The sequence below is a fragment of the Zeugodacus cucurbitae genome, unplaced genomic scaffold (assembly GCF_028554725.1).
Source record: "Zeugodacus cucurbitae isolate PBARC_wt_2022May unplaced genomic scaffold, idZeuCucr1.2 ctg00000019.1, whole genome shotgun sequence".
Classification (NCBI taxonomy): Eukaryota; Metazoa; Arthropoda; class Insecta; order Diptera; family Tephritidae; genus Zeugodacus; species Zeugodacus cucurbitae.
The window spans coordinates 41,107-62,464 of record NW_026530832.1 but is presented as its reverse complement, the minus strand read 5'-3'; the positions used below and the strand labels follow the sequence as shown (position 1 = coordinate 62,464).

Here is a 21,358-nt window from a genome sequence, read left to right as displayed (position 1 = left end):
AATATCAATCATGTATCTTATGGCAAAATGAATGTTAAACGCGAGAAAGCCATAATCAACGAGATCTTTAACTCCACGAATGAGTGCGAGGTAAGTGAACTTTGACCACCGTGCAAATAAGTTAATTTGTTAATATGAATTTTTTTAATTTATTTATTTAGGATAAGTTCAAGCCAAAAAAAAAGTTAAAGCTCATAAGAGACTGTACGAAGGAGGCGGATATTGTAGACGCTGGACTACAAACAGTTATGGAAACTGCGGGGCAGGCATTAAGATTGTGGCCAATGAATTCGGTCTCTGCAATGATTTACGCACCGCTGCCTTTATTTACTCGATTTCTAAAATTTTCCGAGCCTTAGAAATGGAGGGCATTTCTCAACAATAATTACAGAATGCGTCTGAAGTCGCTTGGCGATTATTTATTTTTACAAATTTTACATTTATATATTTATAAGATCCAAAGTGTAATATCCTTTTGTATATTTTTCTTCAATTTTTAAATAAATATTTCTTTACACAAACACAAACAAAATGGCTTCTTGACAGCAACAGTTTTACAATTAAAAAACAAAACCCCTACCCACTTACCTCTGTTTTTGGTACCCTTATATCTGTTTTTCTGTTTTTGGTAATATGGTACTCATACGACCTGTATAACCCCATTTGCGCGCCGTGAAAAAATCGGTTTTTCACCACGCGTCAATGCATCAAATGCACCAAAATGCACCAAAAAAGTGGTGAATGGTACCAAAAATCCATCCACCAAATGCACCAAAAATAGCGTAGTAAGTGGGTAGGGGTTATTATGCATTATTCGTCATTTTTTACGATCCCCAAAATCCAAAATTTTTGCCAGAATAAAATAATTAACATTAAAAAAACATTAACATTAACATATTTTCAACAGAAAAAATCAAAACTTCAAAACATAAACAGTCAATATTGTCAAATTTATTTTTCTCAGTTCAGTTGATATTGAGATTTTCATAAGAACAGTTGTGTTGAACGGAGCGATTTGAATTTGTTCTCGAAGAAAATAATTACAAAAAAAAACCTGACGCAAATAATAAATAAACAAAAAATATTTTCTTACTGAATATTGTGGAATATTTATATATTCGTAATACAATTGTATATATACAATATACAACAAAATCAGCGGATACCAAAATAATTGCCGAAAAAGTGAGTGCAAAAAATTTCTTACAAAAACACACAAAAAAAATCATAACTGGGATTGCATTATCGCAAGGCAATATGTCCTTCCTTTTAAATGGTAAACTTTTACGATCTTCACTATCGAAGACAGTTTTAAACTGGACCGGACTTGGAGCTACGCGTGAAAAGCACGTGATGCCCAAGCATTTGGAAAAAATCAATAAAGACAAAGACCCACCATTTGCACACATGGTTGAGTATTATTATCACTCGGCCGCTCAGCTAATGGAGCCGATGATGATAAAGGAGCTGGAAAAGTATCCTTACATGAAGAAGGAACAGCGTGAACAACGTGTTTCCGCCATGCTTAAATTGATGGGCTGCACTACAAATCTATTGGAAGTTACCTTCCCTATAATAAGAAGTGATGGCAATTACGAGCTAATCACCGGCTATCGCGCACACCACACTAGACACAGATTACCACTCAAAGGCGGTGGGTTCAATTATATTATTGGCTATTATTTTTCTAGAAAAGCTGGTATATTCAAAAAATTTCTCAACGAATTTTCTAGAATATATGCATGTAGTTGTGTGTTTCAAGAAAATGTTCTTCCTTTTCAATGCTTCAACTGCTGATGTCTAGCATGATATATATAACTGACTGATAATATCCGTTCCTCTTTTGTAGGCATACGTTTTGCCATGGACGTCGACGCCGATGAGATACGCGCTTTGGCTTATCTGATGGCGTTTAAGACGGCTTGCGTGAATGTACCGTTTGGTGGTTCCAAGGGTGGCATACGTATCGACCCGAAGAAGTATACTGCACAAGAATTGCAAACAATTACGCGTCGCTATACAATGGAGCTATTACGTCGCAATATGATAGGTCCGGGTATAGATGTACCGGCACCAGATGTGAATACCAGCCAACGCGAGATGAGTTGGTTGGTGGATCAATATATTAAAACTTTTGGTAATTTTTTTTTATGAAATATTAGAAAACGTCTTGATAGACAAATAAATTGTTCTTCTAGGCTATAACGATGTAGATGCATTGGCCATCACGACTGGTAAGCCAGTAGAAATAGGCGGTATAAATGGTCGCACCGCCGCCACGGGACGTGGTCTATTTAAGGCGGCTGAATGTTTTATTATGGATAAAGATTGGATGGATTTATTAGGCTGGAAGACTGGTTGGAAAGATAAAACCGTGATCGTACAAGGGTTTGGCAATGTCGGTTCCCATGCATCCGTTTTTGTAGTGGAAGCCGGTGCCAAACTGATCGGTGTTCAAGAATTTGACGTGTCTCTAGTAAATGAGAATGGCATTGATCCAAAGGTATGTGGCGTATTGAAAATAAATATCTCCATGATAATATTTTTTTAATTTTCTTCATATACTTAGGACTTAATGGAGTATTATGCAAAAAATAATAAATCAATCAAGGGCTATACCAAAGCCACCGAAAAAGAGGGCAGTTTGTTGGGTGAAAAATGCGATATACTAATGCCTTGCTCTACGCAAAAGGTTCTCACTGTCGAAAATGCTAACAGTGTACAAGCCAAGATGATTTTAGAAGGCGCTAATGGTCCTTCGACGCCAGCTGCCGATGAAATATTACGTAAAAAGAATGTACTCATTATACCGGATTTGTTTTGCAATGCTGGCGGTGTAACGGTATCCTACTTTGAGTACTTAAAGAATATCAATCATGTATCTTATGGCAAAATGAATGTTAAACGCGAGAAAGCCATAATCAACGAGATCTTTAACTCCATGAATGAGTGCGAGGTAAGTGAACTTTGACCACCGTGCAAATAAGTTAATTTATTAATATGAATTTTTTTAATTTATTTATTTAGGATAAGTTCAAGCCAAACAAAAAGTTAAAGCTCATAAGAGACTGTACGAAGGAGGCGGATATTGTAGACGCAGGACTACAAACAGTTATGGAAACTGCGGGGGCAGGCATTAAGATTGTGGCCAATGAATTCGGTCTCTGCAATGATTTACGCACCGCTGCCTTTATTTACTCGATTTCTAAGATTTTCCGAGCCTTAGAAATGGAGGGCATTTCTCAACAATAATTACAGAATGCGTCTGAAGTCGCTTGGCGATTATTTATTTTTACAAATTTTACATTTATATATTTATAAGATCCAAAGTGTAATATCCTTTTGTATATTTTTCTTAAATTTTTAAATAAATATTTCTTTACAAAAACACAAACAGAATGGCTTCTTGACAGCAGTTTACCAATTAAAAAAAAAACCCCTACCCACTTACTACGCCAATTTTGGTGGCATTCACCACTGCAATGATTTACGCACCGCCGCCTTTATTTACTCGATTTCGAAGATTTTCCGAGCATTAGAATTGGAGGGCATTTCTCAGCAATAATTGCAGAATGCGTCTGAAGTCGCTAGGCGATTGTTTATTTTTACACATTTTACATTTATATATTTATAAGATCCAAAGTGTAATATCCTTTTGTATATTTTTCTTCAATTTTTAAATAAATATTTCTTTACACAAACACAAACAAAATGGCTTCTTGACAGCAACAGTTTTACAATTAAAAATCAAAACCCCTACCCACTTACCTCTGTTTTTGGTACCCTTATATCTGTTTTTCTGTTTTTGGTAATATGGTACTCATACGACCTGTATAACCCCATTTGCGCGCCGTGAAAAAATCGGTTTTTCACCACGCGTCAATGCATCACATGCACCAAAATGCACCAAAAAAGTGGTGAATGGTACCAAAAATCCATCCACCAAATGCACCAAAAATAGCGTAGTAAGTGGGTAGGGGTTATTATGCATTATTCGTCATTTTTTACGATCCCCAAAATCCAAAATTTTTGCCAGAATAAAATAATTAACATTAAAAAAACATTACCATTAACATATTTTCAACAGAAAAAATCAAAACTGCAAAACATAAACAGTCAATACAATACAATACAAAATACAATACAATACAATAATAATTACAAAAAAAAACCTGACGCAAATAATAAATAAACAAAAAATATTTTCTTACTGAATATTGTGGAATATTTATATATTCGTAATACAATTGTATATATACAATATACAACAAAATCAGCGGATACCAAAATAATTGCCGAAAAAGTGAGTGCAAAAAATTTCTTACAAAAACACACAAAAAAAATCATAACTGGGATTGCATTATCGCAAGGCAATATGTCCTTCCTTTTAAATGGTAAACTTTTACGATCTTCACTATCGAAGACAGTTTTAAACTGGACCGGACTTGGAGCTACGCGTGAAAAGCACGTGATGCCCAAGCATTTGGAAAAAATCAATAAAGACAAAGACCCACCATTTGCACACATGGTTGAGTATTATTATCACTCGGCCGCTCAGCTAATGGAGCCGATGATGATAAAGGAGCTGGAAAAGTATCCTTACATGAAGAAGGAACAGCGTGAACAACGTGTTTCCGCCATGCTTAAATTGATGGGCTGCACTACAAATCTATTGGAAGTTACCTTCCCTATAATAAGAAGTGATGGCAATTACGAGCTAATCACCGGCTATCGCGCACACCACACTAGACACAGATTACCACTCAAAGGCGGTGGGTTCAATTATATTATTGGCTATTATTTTTCTAGAAAAGCTGGTATATTCAAAAAATTTCTCAACGAATTTTCTAGAATATATGCATGTAGTTGTGTGTTTCAAGAAAATGTTCTTCCTTTTCAATGCTTCAACTGCTGATGTCTAGCATGATATATATAACTGACTGATAATATCCGTTCCTCTTTTGTAGGCATACGTTTTGCCATGGACGTCGACGCCGATGAGATACGCGCTTTGGCTTATCTGATGGCGTTTAAGACGGCTTGCGTGAATGTACCGTTTGGTGGTTCCAAGGGTGGCATACGTATCGACCCGAAGAAGTATACTGCACAAGAATTGCAAACAATTACGCGTCGCTATACAATGGAGCTATTACGTCGCAATATGATAGGTCCGGGTATAGATGTACCGGCACCAGATGTGAATACCAGCCAACGCGAGATGAGTTGGTTGGTGGATCAATATATTAAAACTTTTGGTAATTTTTTTTTATGAAATATTAGAAAACGTCTTGATAGACAAATAAATTGTTCTTCTAGGCTATAACGATGTAGATGCATTGGCCATCACGACTGGTAAGCCAGTAGAAATAGGCGGTATAAATGGTCGCACCGCCGCCACGGGACGTGGTCTATTTAAGGCGGCTGAATGTTTTATTATGGATAAAGATTGGATGGATTTATTAGGCTGGAAGACTGGTTGGAAAGATAAAACCGTGATCGTACAAGGGTTTGGCAATGTCGGTTCCCATGCATCCGTTTTTGTAGTGGAAGCCGGTGCCAAACTGATCGGTGTTCAAGAATTTGACGTGTCTCTAGTAAATGAGAATGGCATTGATCCAAAGGTATGTGGCGTATTGAAAATAAATATCTCCATGATAATATTTTTTTAATTTTCTTCATATACTTAGGACTTAATGGAGTATTATGCAAAAAATAATAAATCAATCAAGGGCTATACCAAAGCCACCGAAAAAGAGGGCAGTTTGTTGGGTGAAAAATGCGATATACTAATGCCTTGCTCTATGCAAAAGGTTCTCACTGTCGAAAATGCTAACAGTGTACAAGCCAAGATGATTTTAGAAGGCGCTAATGGTCCTTCGACGCCAGCTGCCGATGAAATATTACGTAAAAAGAATGTACTCATTATACCGGATTTGTTTTGCAATGCTGGCGGTGTAACGGTATCCTACTTTGAGTACTTAAAGAATATCAATCATGTATCTTATGGCAAAATGAATGTTAAACGCGAGAAAGCCATAATCAACGAGATCTTTAACTCCATGAATGAGTGCGAGGTAAGTGAACTTTGACCACCGTGCAAATAAGTTAATTTGTTAATATGAATTTTTTTAATTTATTTATTTAGGATAAGTTCAAGCCAAACAAAAAGTTAAAGCTCATAAGAGACTGTACGAAGGAGGCGGATATTGTAGACGCAGGACTACAAACAGTTATGGAAACTGCGGGGGCAGGCATTAAGATTGTGGCCAATGAATTCGGTCTCTGCAATGATTTACGCACCGCTGCCTTTATTTACTCGATTTCTAAGATTTTCCGAGCCTTAGAAATGGAGGGCATTTCTCAACAATAATTACAGAATGCGTCTGAAGTCGCTTGGCGATTATTTATTTTTACAAATTTTACATTTATATATTTATAAGGTCCAAAGTGTAATATCCTTTTGTATATTTTTCTTAAATTTTTAAATAAATATTTCTTTACAAAAACACAAACAGAATGGCTTCTTGACAGCAACAGTTTAACAATTAAAAAAAAAACCCCCTACCCACTTACTACGCCAATTTTGGTGGCATTCACCACTGCAATGATTTACGCACCGCCGCCTTTATTTACTCGATTTCGAAGATTTTCCGAGCATTAGAATTGGAGGGCATTTCTCAGCAATAATTGCAGAATGCGTCTGAAGTCGCTAGGCGATTGTTTATTTTTACACATTTTACATTTATATATTTATAAGATCCAAAGTGTAATATCCTTTTGTATATTTTTCTTCAATTTTTAAATAAATATTTCTTTACACAAACACAAACAAAATGGCTTCTTGACAGCAACAGTTTTACAATTAAAAAACAAAACCCCTACCCACTTACCTCTGTTTTTGGTACCCTTATATCTGTTTTTCTGTTTTTGGTAATATGGTACTCATACGACCTGTATAACCCCATTTGCGCGCCGTGAAAAAATCGGTTTTTCACCACGCGCCAATGCATCAAATGCACCAAAATGCACCAAAAAAGTGGTGAATGGTACCAAAAATCCATCCACCAAATGCACCAAAAATAGCGTAGTAAGTGGGTAGGGGTTATTATGCATTATTCGTCATTTTTTACGATCCCCAAAATCCAAAATTTTTGCCAGAATAAAATAATTAACATTAAAAAAACATTAACATTAACATATTTTCAACAGAAAAAATCAAAACTTCAAAACATAAACAGTCAATATTGACAAATTTATTTTTCTCAGTTCAGTTGATATTGAGATTTTCATAAGAACAGTTGTGTTGAACGGAGCGATTTGAATTTGTTCTCGAAGAAAATAATTACAAAAAAAAACCTGACGCAAATAATAAATAAACAAAAAATATTTTCTTACTGAATATTGTGGAATATTTATATATTCGTAATACAATTGTAACTACAATATACAACAAAATCAGCGGATACCAAAATAATTGCCGAAAAAGTGAGTGCAAAAAATTTCTTACAAAAACACACAAAAAAAATCATAACTGGGATTGCATTATCGCAAGGCAATATGTCCTTCCTTTTAAATGGTAAACTTTTACGATCTTCACTATCGAAGACAGTTTTAAACTGGACCGGACTTGGAGCTACGCGTGAAAAGCACGTGATGCCCAAGCATTTGGAAAAAATCAATAAAGACAAAGACCCACCATTTGCACACATGGTTGAGTATTATTATCACTCGGCCGCTCAGCTAATGGAGCCGATGATGATAAAGGAGCTGGAAAAGTATCCTTACATGAAGAAGGAACAGCGTGAACAACGTGTTTCCGCCATGCTTAAATTGATGGGCTGCACTACAAATCTATTGGAAGTTACCTTCCCTATAATAAGAAGTGATGGCAATTACGAGCTAATCACCGGCTATCGCGCACACCACACTAGACACAGATTACCACTCAAAGGCGGTGGGTTCAATTATATTATTGGCTATTATTTTTCTAGAAAAGCTGGTATATTCAAAAAATTTCTCAACGAATTTTCTAGAATATATGCATGTAGTTGTGTGTTTCAAGAAAATGTTCTTCCTTTTCAATGCTTCAACTGCTGATGTCTAGCATGATATATATAACTGACTGATAATATCCGTTCCTCTTTTGTAGGCATACGTTTTGCCATGGACGTCGACGCCGATGAGATACGCGCTTTGGCTTATCTGATGGCGTTTAAGACGGCTTGCGTGAATGTACCGTTTGGTGGTTCCAAGGGTGGCATACGTATCGACCCGAAGAAGTATACTGCACAAGAATTGCAAACAATTACGCGTCGCTATACAATGGAGCTATTACGTCGCAATATGATAGGTCCGGGTATAGATGTACCGGCACCAGATGTGAATACCAGCCAACGCGAGATGAGTTGGTTGGTGGATCAATATATTAAAACTTTTGGTAATTTTTTTATGAAATATTAGAAAACGTCTTGATAGACAAATAAATTGTTCTTCTAGGCTATAACGATGTAGATGCATTGGCCATCACGACTGGTAAGCCAGTAGAAATAGGCGGTATAAATGGTCGCACCGCCGCCACGGGACGTGGTCTATTTAAGGCGGCTGAATGTTTTATTATGGATAAAGATTGGATGGATTTATTAGGCTGGAAGACTGGTTGGAAAGATAAAACCGTGATCGTACAAGGGTTTGGCAATGTCGGTTCCCATGCATCCGTTTTTGTAGTGGAAGCCGGTGCCAAACTGATCGGTGTTCAAGAATTTGACGTGTCTCTAGTAAATGAGAATGGCATTGATCCAAAGGAATGTGGCGTATTGAAAATAAATATCTCCATGATAATATTTTTTTAATTTTCTTCATATACTTAGGACTTAATGGAGTATTATGCAAAAAATAATAAATCAATCAAGGGCTATACCAAAGCCACCGAAAAAGAGGGCAGTTTGTTGGGTGAAAAATGCGATATACTAATGCCTTGCTCTACGCAAAAGGTTCTCACTGTCGAAAATGCTAACAGTGTACAAGCCAAGATGATTTTAGAAGGCGCTAATGGTCCTTCGACGCCAGCTGCCGATGAAATATTACGTAAAAAGAATGTACTCATTATACCGGATTTGTTTTGCAATGCTGGCGGTGTAACGGTATCCTACTTTGAGTACTTAAAGAATATCAATCATGTATCTTATGGCAAAATGAATGTTAAACGCGAGAAAGCCATAATCAACGAGATCTTTAACTCCATGAATGAGTGCGAGGTAAGTGAACTTTGACCACCGTGCAAATAAGTTAATTTGTTAATATGAATTTTTTTAATTTATTTATTTAGGATAAGTTCAAGCCAAACAAAAAGTTAAAGCTCATAAGAGACTGTACGAAGGAGGCGGATATTGTAGACGCAGGACTACAAACAGTTATGGAAACTGCGGGGGCAGGCATTAAGATTGTGGCCAATGAATTCGGTCTCTGCAATGATTTACGCACCGCTGCCTTTATTTACTCGATTTCTAAGATTTTCCGAGCCTTAGAAATGGAGGGCATTTCTCAACAATAATTACAGAATGCGTCTGAAGTCGCTTGGCGATTATTTATTTTTACAAATTTTACATTTATATATTTATAAGGTCCAAAGTGTAATATCCTTTTGTATATTTTTCTTAAATTTTTAAATAAATATTTCTTTACAAAAACACAAACAGAATGGCTTCTTGACAGCAACAGTTTAACAATTAAAAAACAAAACCCCTACCCACTTACCTCTGTTTTTGGTACCCTTATATCTGTTTTTCTGTTTTTGGTAATATGGTACTCATACGACCTGTATAACCCCATTTGCGCGCCGTGAAAAAATCGGTTTTTCACCACGCGCCAATGCATCAAATGCACCAAAATGCACCAAAAAAGTGGTGAATGGTACCAAAAATCCATCCACCAAATGCACCAAAAATAGCGTAGTAAGTGGGTAGGGGTTATTATGCATTATTCGTCATTTTTTACGATCCCCAAAATCCAAAATTTTTGCCACAATAAAATAATTAACATTAAAAAAACATTAACATTAACATATTTTCAACAGAAAAAATCAAAACTTCAAAACATAAACAGTCAATATTGTCAAATTTATTTTTCTCAGTTCAGTTGATATTGAGATTTTCATAAGAACAGTTGTGTTGAACGGAGCGATTTGAATTTGTTCTCGAAGAAAATAATTACAAAAAAAAACCTGACGCAAATAATAAATAAACAAAAAATATTTTCTTACTGAATATTGTGGAATATTTATATATTCGTAATACAATTGTATATATACAATATACAACAAAATCAGCGGATACCAAAATAATTGCCGAAAAAGTGAGTGCAAAAAATTTCTTACAAAAACACACAAAAAAAAAATCATAACTGGGATTGCATTATCGCAAGGCAATATGTCCTTCCTTTTAAATGGTAAACTTTTACGATCTTCACTATCGAAGACAGTTTTAAACTGGACCGGACTTGGGGCTACGCGTGAAAAGCACGTGATGCCCAAGCATTTGGAAAAAATCAATAAAGACAAAGACCCACCATTTGCACACATGGTTGAGTATTATTATCACTCGGCCGCTCAGCTAATGGAGCCGATGATGATAAAGGAGCTGGAAAAGTATCCTTACATGAAGAAGGAACAGCGTGAACAACGTGTTTCCGCCATGCTTAAATTGATGGGCTGCACTACAAATCTATTGGAAGTTACCTTCCCTATAATAAGAAGTGATGGCAATTACGAGCTAATCACCGGCTATCGCGCACACCACACTAGACACAGATTACCACTCAAAGGCGGTGGGTTCAATTATATTATTGGCTATTATTTTTCTAGAAAAGCTGGTATATTCAAAAAATTTCTCAACGAATTTTCTAGAATATATGCATGTAGTTGTGTGTTTCAAGAAAATGTTCTTCCTTTTCAATGCTTCAACTGCTGATGTCTAGCATGATATATATAACTGACTGATCATATCCGTTCCTCTTTTGTAGGCATACGTTTTGCCATGGACGTCGACGCCGATGAGATACGCGCTTTGGCTTATCTGATGGCGTTTAAGACGGCTTGCGTGAATGTACCGTTTGGTGGTTCCAAGGGTGGCATACGTATCGACCCGAAGAAGTATACTGCACAAGAATTGCAAACAATTACGCGTCGCTATACAATGGAGCTATTACGTCGCAATATGATAGGTCCGGGTATAGATGTACCGGCACCAGATGTGAATACCAGCCAACGCGAGATGAGTTGGTTGGTGGATCAATATATTAAAACTTTTGGTAATTTTTTTTTATGAAATATTAGAAAACGTCTTGATAGACAAATAAATTGTTCTTCTAGGCTATAACGATGTAGATGCATTGGCCATCACGACTGGTAAGCCAGTAGAAATAGGCGGTATAAATGGTCGCACCGCCGCCACGGGACGTGGTCTATTTAAGGCGGCTGAATGTTTTATTATGGATAAAGATTGGATGGATTTATTAGGCTGGAAGACTGGTTGGAAAGATAAAACCGTGATCGTACAAGGGTTTGGCAATGTCGGTTCCCATGCATCCGTTTTTGTAGTGGAAGCCGGTGCCAAACTGATCGGTGTTCAAGAATTTGACGTGTCTCTAGTAAATGAGAATGGCATTGATCCAAAGGTATGTGGCGTATTGAAAATAAATATCTCCATGATAATATTTTTTTAATTTTCTTCATATACTTAGGACTTAATGGAGTATTATGCAAAAAATAATAAATCAATCAAGGGCTATACCAAAGCCACCGAAAAAGAGGGCAGTTTGTTGGGTGAAAAATGCGATATACTAATGCCTTGCTCTACGCAAAAGGTTCTCACTGTCGAAAATGCTAACAGTGTACAAGCCAAGATGATTTTAGAAGGCGCTAATGGTCCTTCGACGCCAGCTGCCGATGAAATATTACGTAAAAAGAATGTACTCATTATACCGGATTTGTTTTGCAATGCTGGCGGTGTAACGGTATCCTACTTTGAGTACTTAAAGAATATCAATCATGTATCTTATGGCAAAATGAATGTTAAACGCGAGAAAGCCATAATCAACGAGATCTTTAACTCCATGAATGAGTGCGAGGTAAGTGAACTTTGACCACCGTGCAAATAAGTTAATTTGTTAATATGATTTTTTTTTAATTTATTTATTTAGGATAAGTTCAAGCCAAACAAAAAGTTAAAGCTCATAAGAGACTGTACGAAGGAGGCGGATATTGTAGACGCAGGACTACAAACAGTTATGGAAACTGCGGGGGCAGGCATTAAGATTGTGGCCAATGAATTCGGTCTCTGCAATGATTTACGCACCGCTGCCTTTATTTACTCGATTTCTAAGATTTTCCGAGCCTTAGAAATGGAGGGCATTTCTCAACAATAATTACAGAATGCGTCTGAAGTCGCTTGGCGATTATTTATTTTTACAAATTTTACATTTATATATTTATAAGGTCCAAAGTGTAATATCCTTTTGTATATTTTTCTTAAATTTTTAAATAAATATTTCTTTACAAAAACACAAACAGAATGGCTTCTTGACAGCAACAGTTTAACAATTAAAAAAAAAACCCCTACCCACTTACTACGCCAATTTTGGTGGCATTCACCACTGCAATGATTTACGCACCGCCGCCTTTATTTACTCGATTTCGAAGATTTTCCGAGCATTAGAATTGGAGGGCATTTCTCAGCAATAATTGCAGAATGCGTCTGAAGTCGCTAGGCGATTGTTTATTTTTACACATTTTACATTTATATATTTATAAGATCCAAAGTGTAATATCCTTTTGTATATTTTTCTTCAATTTTTAAATAAATATTTCTTTACACAAACACAAACAAAATGGCTTCTTGACAGCAACAGTTTTACAATTAAAAAACAAAACCCCTACCCACTTACCTCTGTTTTTGGTACCCTTATATCTGTTTTTCTGTTTTTGGTAATATGGTACTCATACGACCTGTATAACCCCATTTGCGCGCCGTGAAAAAATCGGTTTTTCACCACGCGCCAATGCATCAAATGCACCAAAATGCACCAAAAAAGTGGTGAATGGTACCAAAAATCCATCCACCAAATGCACCAAAAATAGCGTAGTAAGTGGGTAGGGGTTATTATGCATTATTCGTCATTTTTTACGATCCCCAAAATCCAAAATTTTTGCCAGAATAAAATAATTAACATTAAAAAAACATTAACATTAACATATTTTCAACAGAAAAAATCAAAACTTCAAAACATAAACAGTCAATATTGTCAAATTTATTTTTCTCAGTTCAGTTGATATTGAGATTTTCATAAGAACAGTTGTGTTGAACGGAGCGATTTGAATTTGTTCTCGAAGAAAATAATTACAAAAAAAACCTGACGCAAATAATAAATAAACAAAAAATATTTTCTTACTGAATATTGTGGAATATTTATATATTCGTAATACAATTGTATATATACAATATACAACAAAATCAGCGGATACCAAAATAATTGCCGAAAAAGTGAGTGCAAAAAATTTCTTACAAAAACACACAAAAAAAATCATAACTGGGATTGCATTATCGCAAGGCAATATGTCCTTCCTTTTAAATGGTAAACTTTTACGATCTTCACTATCGAAGACAGTTTTAAACTGGACCGGACTTGGAGCTACGCGTGAAAAGCACGTGATGCCCAAGCATTTGGAAAAAATCAATAAAGACAAAGACCCACCATTTGCACACATGGTTGAGTATTATTATCACTCGGCCGCTCAGCTAATGGAGCCGATGATGATAAAGGAGCTGGAAAAGTATCCTTACATGAAGAAGGAACAGCGTGAACAACGTGTTTCCGCCATGCTTAAATTGATGGGCTGCACTACAAATCTATTGGAAGTTACCTTCCCTATAATAAGAAGTGATGGCAATTACGAGCTAATCACCGGCTATCGCGCACACCACACTAGACACAGATTACCACTCAAAGGCGGTGGGTTCAATTATATTATTGGCTATTATTTTTCTAGAAAAGCTGGTATATTCAAAAAATTTCTCAACGAATTTTCTAGAATATATGCATGTAGTTGTGTGTTTCAAGAAAATGTTCTTCCTTTTCAATGCTTCAACTGCTGATGTCTAGCATGATATATATAACTGACTGATCATATCCGTTCCTCTTTTGTAGGCATACGTTTTGCCATGGACGTCGACGCCGATGAGATACGCGCTTTGGCTTATCTGATGGCGTTTAAGACGGCTTGCGTGAATGTACCGTTTGGTGGTTCCAAGGGTGGCATACGTATCGACCCGAAGAAGTATACTGCACAAGAATTGCAAACAATTACGCGTCGCTATACAATGGAGCTATTACGTCGCAATATGATAGGTCCGGGTATAGATGTACCGGCACCAGATGTGAATACCAGCCAACGCGAGATGAGTTGGTTGGTGGATCAATATATTAAAACTTTTGGTAATTTTTTTTTATGAAATATTAGAAAACGTCTTGATAGACAAATAAATTGTTCTTCTAGGCTATAACGATGTAGATGCATTGGCCATCACGACTGGTAAGCCAGTAGAAATAGGCGGTATAAATGGTCGCACCGCCGCCACGGGACGTGGTCTATTTAAGGCGGCTGAATGTTTTATTATGGATAAAGATTGGATGGATTTATTAGGCTGGAAGACTGGTTGGAAAGATAAAACCGTGATCGTACAAGGGTTTGGCAATGTCGGTTCCCATGCATCCGTTTTTGTAGTGGAAGCCGGTGCCAAACTGATCGGTGTTCAAGAATTTGACGTGTCTCTAGTAAATGAGAATGGCATTGATCCAAAGGTATGTGGCGTATTGAAAATAAATATCTCCATGATAATATTTTTTTAATTTTCTTCATATACTTAGGACTTAATGGAGTATTATGCAAAAAATAATAAATCAATCAAGGGCTATACCAAAGCCACCGAAAAAGAGGGCAGTTTGTTGGGTGAAAAATGCGATATACTAATGCCTTGCTCTACGCAAAAGGTTCTCACTGTCGAAAATGCTAACAGTGTACAAGCCAAGATGATTTTAGAAGGCGCTAATGGTCCTTCGACGCCAGCTGCCGATGAAATATTACGTAAAAAGAATGTACTCATTATACCGGATTTGTTTTGCAATGCTGTGGCGGTGTAACGGTATCCTACTTTGAGTACTTAAAGAATATCAATCATGTATCTTATGGCAAAATGAATGTTAAACGCGAGAAAGCCATAATCAACGAGATCTTTAACTCCATGAATGAGTGCGAGGTAAGTGAACTTTGACCACCGTGCAAATAAGTTAATTTGTTAATATGAATTTTTTTAATTTATTTATTTAGGATAAGTTCAAGCCAAACAAAAAGTTAAAGCTCATAAGAGACTGTACGAAGGAGGCGGATATTGTAGACGCAGGACTACAAACAGTTATGGAAACTGCGGGGGCAGGCATTAAGATTGTGGCCAATGAATTCGGTCTCTGCAATGATTTACGCACCGCTGCCTTTATTTACTCGATTTCTAAGATTTTCCGAGCCTTAGAAATGGAGGGCATTTCTCAACAATAATTACAGAATGCGTCTGAAGTCGCTTGGCGATTATTTATTTTTACAAATTTTACATTTATATATTTATAAGATCCAAAGTGTAATATCCTTTTGTATATTTTTCTTAAATTTTTAAATAAATATTTCTTTACAAAAACACAAACAGAATGGCTTCTTGACAGCAACAGTTTAACAATTAAAAAAAAAACCCCTACCCACTTACTACGCCAATTTTGGTGGCATTCACCACTGCAATGATTTACGCACCGCCGCCTTTATTTACTCGATTTCGAAGATTTTCCGAGCATTAGAATTGGAGGGCATTTCTCAACAATAATTACAGAATGCGTCTGAAGTCGCTTGGCGATTATTTATTTTTACAAATTTTACATTTATATATTTATAAGATCCAAAGTGTAATATCCTTTTGTATATTTTTCTTCAATTTTTAAATAAATATTTCTTTACACAAACACAAACAAAATGGCTTCTTGACAGCAACAGTTTTACAATTAAAAAACAAAACCCCTACCCACTTACCTCTGTTTTTGGTACCCTTATATCTGTTTTTCTGTTTTTGGTAATATGGTACTCATACGACCTGTATAATCCCATTTGCGCGCCGTGAAAAAATCGGTTTTTCACCACGCGCCAATGCATCAAATGCACCAAAATGCACCAAAAAAGTGGTGAATGGTACCAAAAATCCATCCACCAAATGCACCAAAAATAGCGTAGTAAGTGGGTAGGGGTTATTATGCATTATTCGTCATTTTTTACGATCCCCAAAATCCAAAATTTTTGCCAGAATAAAATAATTAACATTAAAAAAACATTAACATTAACATATTTTCAACAGAAAAAATCAAAACTTCAAAACATAAACAGTCAATATTGTCAAATTTATTTTTCTCAGTTCAGTTGATATTGAGATTTTCATAAGAACAGTTGTGTTGAACGGAGCGATTTGAATTTGTTCTCGAAGAAAATAATTACAAAAAAAACCTGACGCAAATAATAAATAAACAAAAAATATTTTCTTACTGAATATTGTGGAATATTTATATATTCGTAATACAATTGTATATATACAATATACAACAAAATCAGCGGATACCAAAATAATTGCCGAAAAAGTGAGTGCAAAAAATTTCTTACAAAAACACACAAAAAAAATCATAACTGGGATTGCATTATCGCAAGGCAATATGTCCTTCCTTTTAAATGGTAAACTTTTACGATCTTCACTATCGAAGACAGTTTTAAACTGGACCGGACTTGGGGCTACGCGTGAAAAGCACGTGATGCCCAAGCATTTGGAAAAAATCAATAAAGACAAAGACCCACCATTTGCACACATGGTTGAGTATTATTATCACTCGGCCGCTCAGCTAATGGAGCCGATGATGATAAAGGAGCTGGAAAAGTATCCTTACATGAAGAAGGAACAGCGTGAACAACGTGTTTCCGCCATGCTTAAATTGATGGGCTGCACTACAAATCTATTGGAAGTTACCTTCCCTATAATAAGAAGTGATGGCAATTACGAGCTAATCACTGGCTATCGCGCACACCACACTAGACACAGATTACCACTCAAAGGCGGTGGGTTCAATTATATTATTGGCTATTATTTTTCTAGAAAAGCTGGTATATTCAAAAAATTTCTCAACGAATTTTCTAGAATATATGCATGTAGTTGTGTGTTTCAAGAAAATGTTCTTCCTTTTCAATGCTTCAACTGCTGATGTCTAGCATGATATATATAACTGACTGATCATATCCGTTCCTCTTTTGTAGGCATACGTTTTGCCATGGACGTCGACGCCGATGAGATACGCGCTTTGGCTTATCTGATGGCGTTTAAGACGGCTTGCGTGAATGTACCGTTTGGTGGTTCCAAGGGTGGCATACGTATCGACCCGAAGAAGTATACTGCACAAGAATTGCAAACAATTACGCGTCGCTATACAATGGAGCTATTACGTCGCAATATGATAGGTCCGGGTATAGATGTACCGGCACCAGATGTGAATACCAGCCAACGCGAGATGAGTTGGTTGGTGGATCAATATATTAAAACTTTTGGTAATTTTTTTTTATGAAATATTAGAAAACGTCTTGATAGACAAATAAATTGTTCTTCTAGGCTATAACGATGTAGATGCATTGGCCATCACGACTGGTAAGCCAGTAGAAATAGGCGGTATAAATGGTCGCACCGCCGCCACGGGACGTGGTCTATTTAAGGCGGCTGAATGTTTTATTATGGATAAAGATTGGATGGATTTATTAGGCTGGAAGACTGGTTGGAAAGATAAAACCGTGATCGTACAAGGGTTTGGCAATGTCGGTTCCCATGCATCCGTTTTTGTAGTGGAAGCCGGTGCCAAACTGATCGGTGTTCAAGAATTTGACGTGTCTCTAGTAAATGAGAATGGCATTGATCCAAAGGTATGTGGCGTATTGAAAATAAATATCTCCATGATAATATTTTTTTAATTTTCTTCATATACTTAGGACTTAATGGAGTATTATGCAAAAAATAATAAATCAATCAAGGGCTATACCAAAGCCACCGAAAAAGAGGGCAGTTTGTTGGGTGAAAAATGCGATATACTAATGCCTTGCTCTACGCAAAAGGTTCTCACTGTCGAAAATGCTAACAGTGTACAAGCCAAGATGATTTTAGAAGGCGCTAATGGTCCTTCGACGCCAGCTGCCGATGAAATATTACGTGAAAAGAATGTACTCATTATACCGGATTTGTTTTGCAATGCTGGCGGTGTAACGGTATCCTACTTTGAGTACTTAAAGAATATCAATCATGTATCTTATGGCAAAATGAATGTTAAACGCGAGAAAGCCATAATCAACGAGATCTTTAACTCCATGAATGAGTGCGAGGTAAGTGAACTTTGACCACCGTGCAAATAAGTTAATTTGTTAATATGAATTTTTTTTAATTTATTTATTTAGGATAAGTTCAAGCCAAACAAAAAGTTAAAGCTCATAAGAGACTGTACGAAGGAGGCGGATATTGTAGACGCAGAACTACAAACAGTTATGGAAACTGCGGGGGCAGGCATTAAGATTGTGGCCAATGAATTCGGTCTCTGCAATGATTTACGCACCGCTGCCTTTATTTACTCGATTTCTAAGATTTTCCGAGCCTTAGAAATGGAGGGCATTTCTCAACAATAATTACAGAATGTGTCTGAAGTCGCTTGGCGATTATTTATTTTTACAAATTTTACATTTATATATTTATAAGATCCAAAGTGTAATATCCTTTTGTATATTTTTCTTAAATTTTTAAATAAATATTTCTTTACAAAAACACAAACAGAATGGCTTCTTGACAGCAACAGTTTAACAATTAAAAAAAAAACCCTACCCACTTACTACGCCAATTTTGGTGGCATTCACCACTGCAATGATTTACGCACCGCCGCCTTTATTTACTCGATTTCGAAGATTTTCCGAGCATTAGAATTGGAGGGCATTTCTCAGCAATAATTGCAGAATGCGTCTGAAGTCGCTAGGCGATTGTTTATTTTTACACATTTTACATTTATATATTTATAAGATCCAAAGTGTAATATCCTTTTGTATATTTTTCTTCAATTTTTAAATAAATATTTCTTTACACAAACACAAACAAAATGGCTTCTTGACAGCAACAGTTTTACAATTAAAAAACAAAACCCCTACCCACTTACCTCTGTTTTTGGTACCCTTATATCTGTTTTTCTGTTTTTGGTAATATGGTACTCCATTTGCGCGCCGTGAAAAAATCGGTTTTTCACCACGCGCCAATGCATCAAATGCACCAAAATGCACCAAAAAAGTGGTGAATGGTACCAAAAATCCATCCACCAAATGCACCAAAAATAGCGTAGTAAGTGGGTAGGGGTTATTATGCATTATTCGTCATTTTTTACGATCCCCAAAATCCAAAATTTTTGCCAGAATAAAATAATTAACATTAAAAAAACATTAACATTAACATATTTTCAACAGAAAAAATCAAAACTTCAAAACATAAACAGTCAATATTGTCAAATTTATTTTTCTCAGTTCAGTTGATATTGAGATTTTCATAAGAACAGTTGTGTTGAACGGAGCGATTTGAATTTGTTCTCGAAGAAAATAATTACAAAAAAAACCTGACGCAAATAATAAATAAACAAAAAATATTTTCTTACTGAATATTGTGGAATATTTATATATTCGTAATACAATTGTATATATACAATATACAACAAAATCAGCGGATACCAAAATAATTGCCGAAAAAGTGAGTGCAAAAAATTTCTTACAAAAACACACAAAAAAAAATCATAATTGGGATTGCATTATCGCAAGGCAATATGTCCTTCCTTTTAAATGGTAAACTTTTACGATCTTCACTATCGAAGACAGTTTTAAACTGGACCGGACTTGGGGCTACGCGTGAAAAGCACGTGATGCCCAAGCATTTGGAAAAAATCAATAAAGACAAAGACCCACCATTTGCACACATGGTTGAGTATTATTATCACTCGGCCGCTCAGCTAATGGAGCCGATGATGATAAAGGAGCTGGAAAAGTATCCTTACATGAAGAAGGAACAGCGTGAACAACGTGTTTCCGCCATGCTTAAATTGATGGGCTGCACTACAAATCTATTGGAAGTTACCTTCCCTATAATAAGAAGTGATGGCAATTACGAGCTAATCACCGGCTATCGCGCACACCACACTAGACACAGATTACCACTCAAAGGCGGTGGGTTCAATTATATTATTGGCTATTATTTTTCTAGAAAAGCTGGTATATTCAAAAAATTTCTCAACGAATTTTCTAGAATATATGCATGTAGTTGTGTGTTTCAAGAAAATGTTCTTCCTTTTCAATGCTTCAACTGCTGATGTCTAGCATGATATATATAACGGACTGATCATATCCGTTCCTCTTTTGTAGGCATACGTTTTGCCATGGACGTCGACGCCGATGAGATACGCGCTTTGGCTTATCTGATGGCGTTTAAGACGGCTTGCGTGAATGTACCGTTTGGTGGTTCCAAGGGTGGCATACGTATCGACCCGAAGAAGTATACTGCACAAGAATTGCAAACAATTACGCGTCGCTATACAATGGAGCTATTACGTCGCAATATGATAGGTCCGGGTATAGATGTACCGGCACCAGATGTGAATACCAGCCAACGCGAGATGAGTTGGTTGGTGGATCAATATATTAAAACTTTTGGTAATTTTTTTTTATGAAATATTAGAAAACGTCTTGATAGACAAATAAATTGTTCTTCTAGGCTATAACGATGTAGATGCATTGGCCATCACGACTGGTAAGCCAGTAGAAATAGGCGGTATAAATGGTCGCACCGCCGCCACGGGACGTGGTCTATTTAAGGCGGCTGAATGTTTTATTATGGATAAAGATTGGATGGATTTATTAGGCTGGAAGACTGGTTGGAAAGATAAAACCGTGATCGTACAAGGGTTTGGCAATGTCGGTTCCCATGCATCCGTTTTTGTAGTGGAAGCCGGTGCCAAACTGATCGGTGTTCAAGAATTTGACGTGTCTCTAGTAAATGAGAATGGCATTGATCCAAAGGTATGTGGCGTATTGAAAATAAATATCTCCATGATAATATTTTTTTAATTTTCTTCATATACTTAGGACTTAATGGAGTATTATGCAAAAAATAATAAATCAATCAAGGGCTATACCAAAGCCACCGAAAAAGTGGGCAGTTTGTTGGGTGAAAAA

At 36.3% G+C, this 21,358-nt stretch overlaps 2 protein-coding genes and 1 pseudogene across 2 annotated transcripts; all 3 read left to right on the top strand.

Moving 5' to 3' along the window:
- Window positions 1–1,353: 1,353 nt before the first annotated feature.
- Window positions 1,354–3,252, top strand: LOC128923613 (glutamate dehydrogenase, mitochondrial-like). The gene is given in 5 exon segments (XM_054235853.1): window positions 1,354–1,654; window positions 1,850–2,137; window positions 2,199–2,503; window positions 2,570–2,986; window positions 3,040–3,252. Coding segments are annotated over 5 exon segments (1,524 nt in total).
- A 4,401-nt stretch (window positions 3,253–7,653) lies between these two features.
- On the top strand, window positions 7,654–9,683 carry LOC128923626 (glutamate dehydrogenase, mitochondrial-like). The gene is given in 5 exon segments (XM_054235866.1): window positions 7,654–7,954; window positions 8,150–8,437; window positions 8,497–8,810; window positions 8,880–9,284; window positions 9,338–9,683. Coding segments are annotated over 5 exon segments (1,521 nt in total). The 3' UTR covers window positions 9,551–9,683.
- A 4,020-nt stretch (window positions 9,684–13,703) lies between these two features.
- On the top strand, window positions 13,704–15,604 carry LOC128923614 (glutamate dehydrogenase, mitochondrial-like; annotated as a pseudogene).
- Window positions 15,605–21,358: the final 5,754 nt, after the last annotated feature.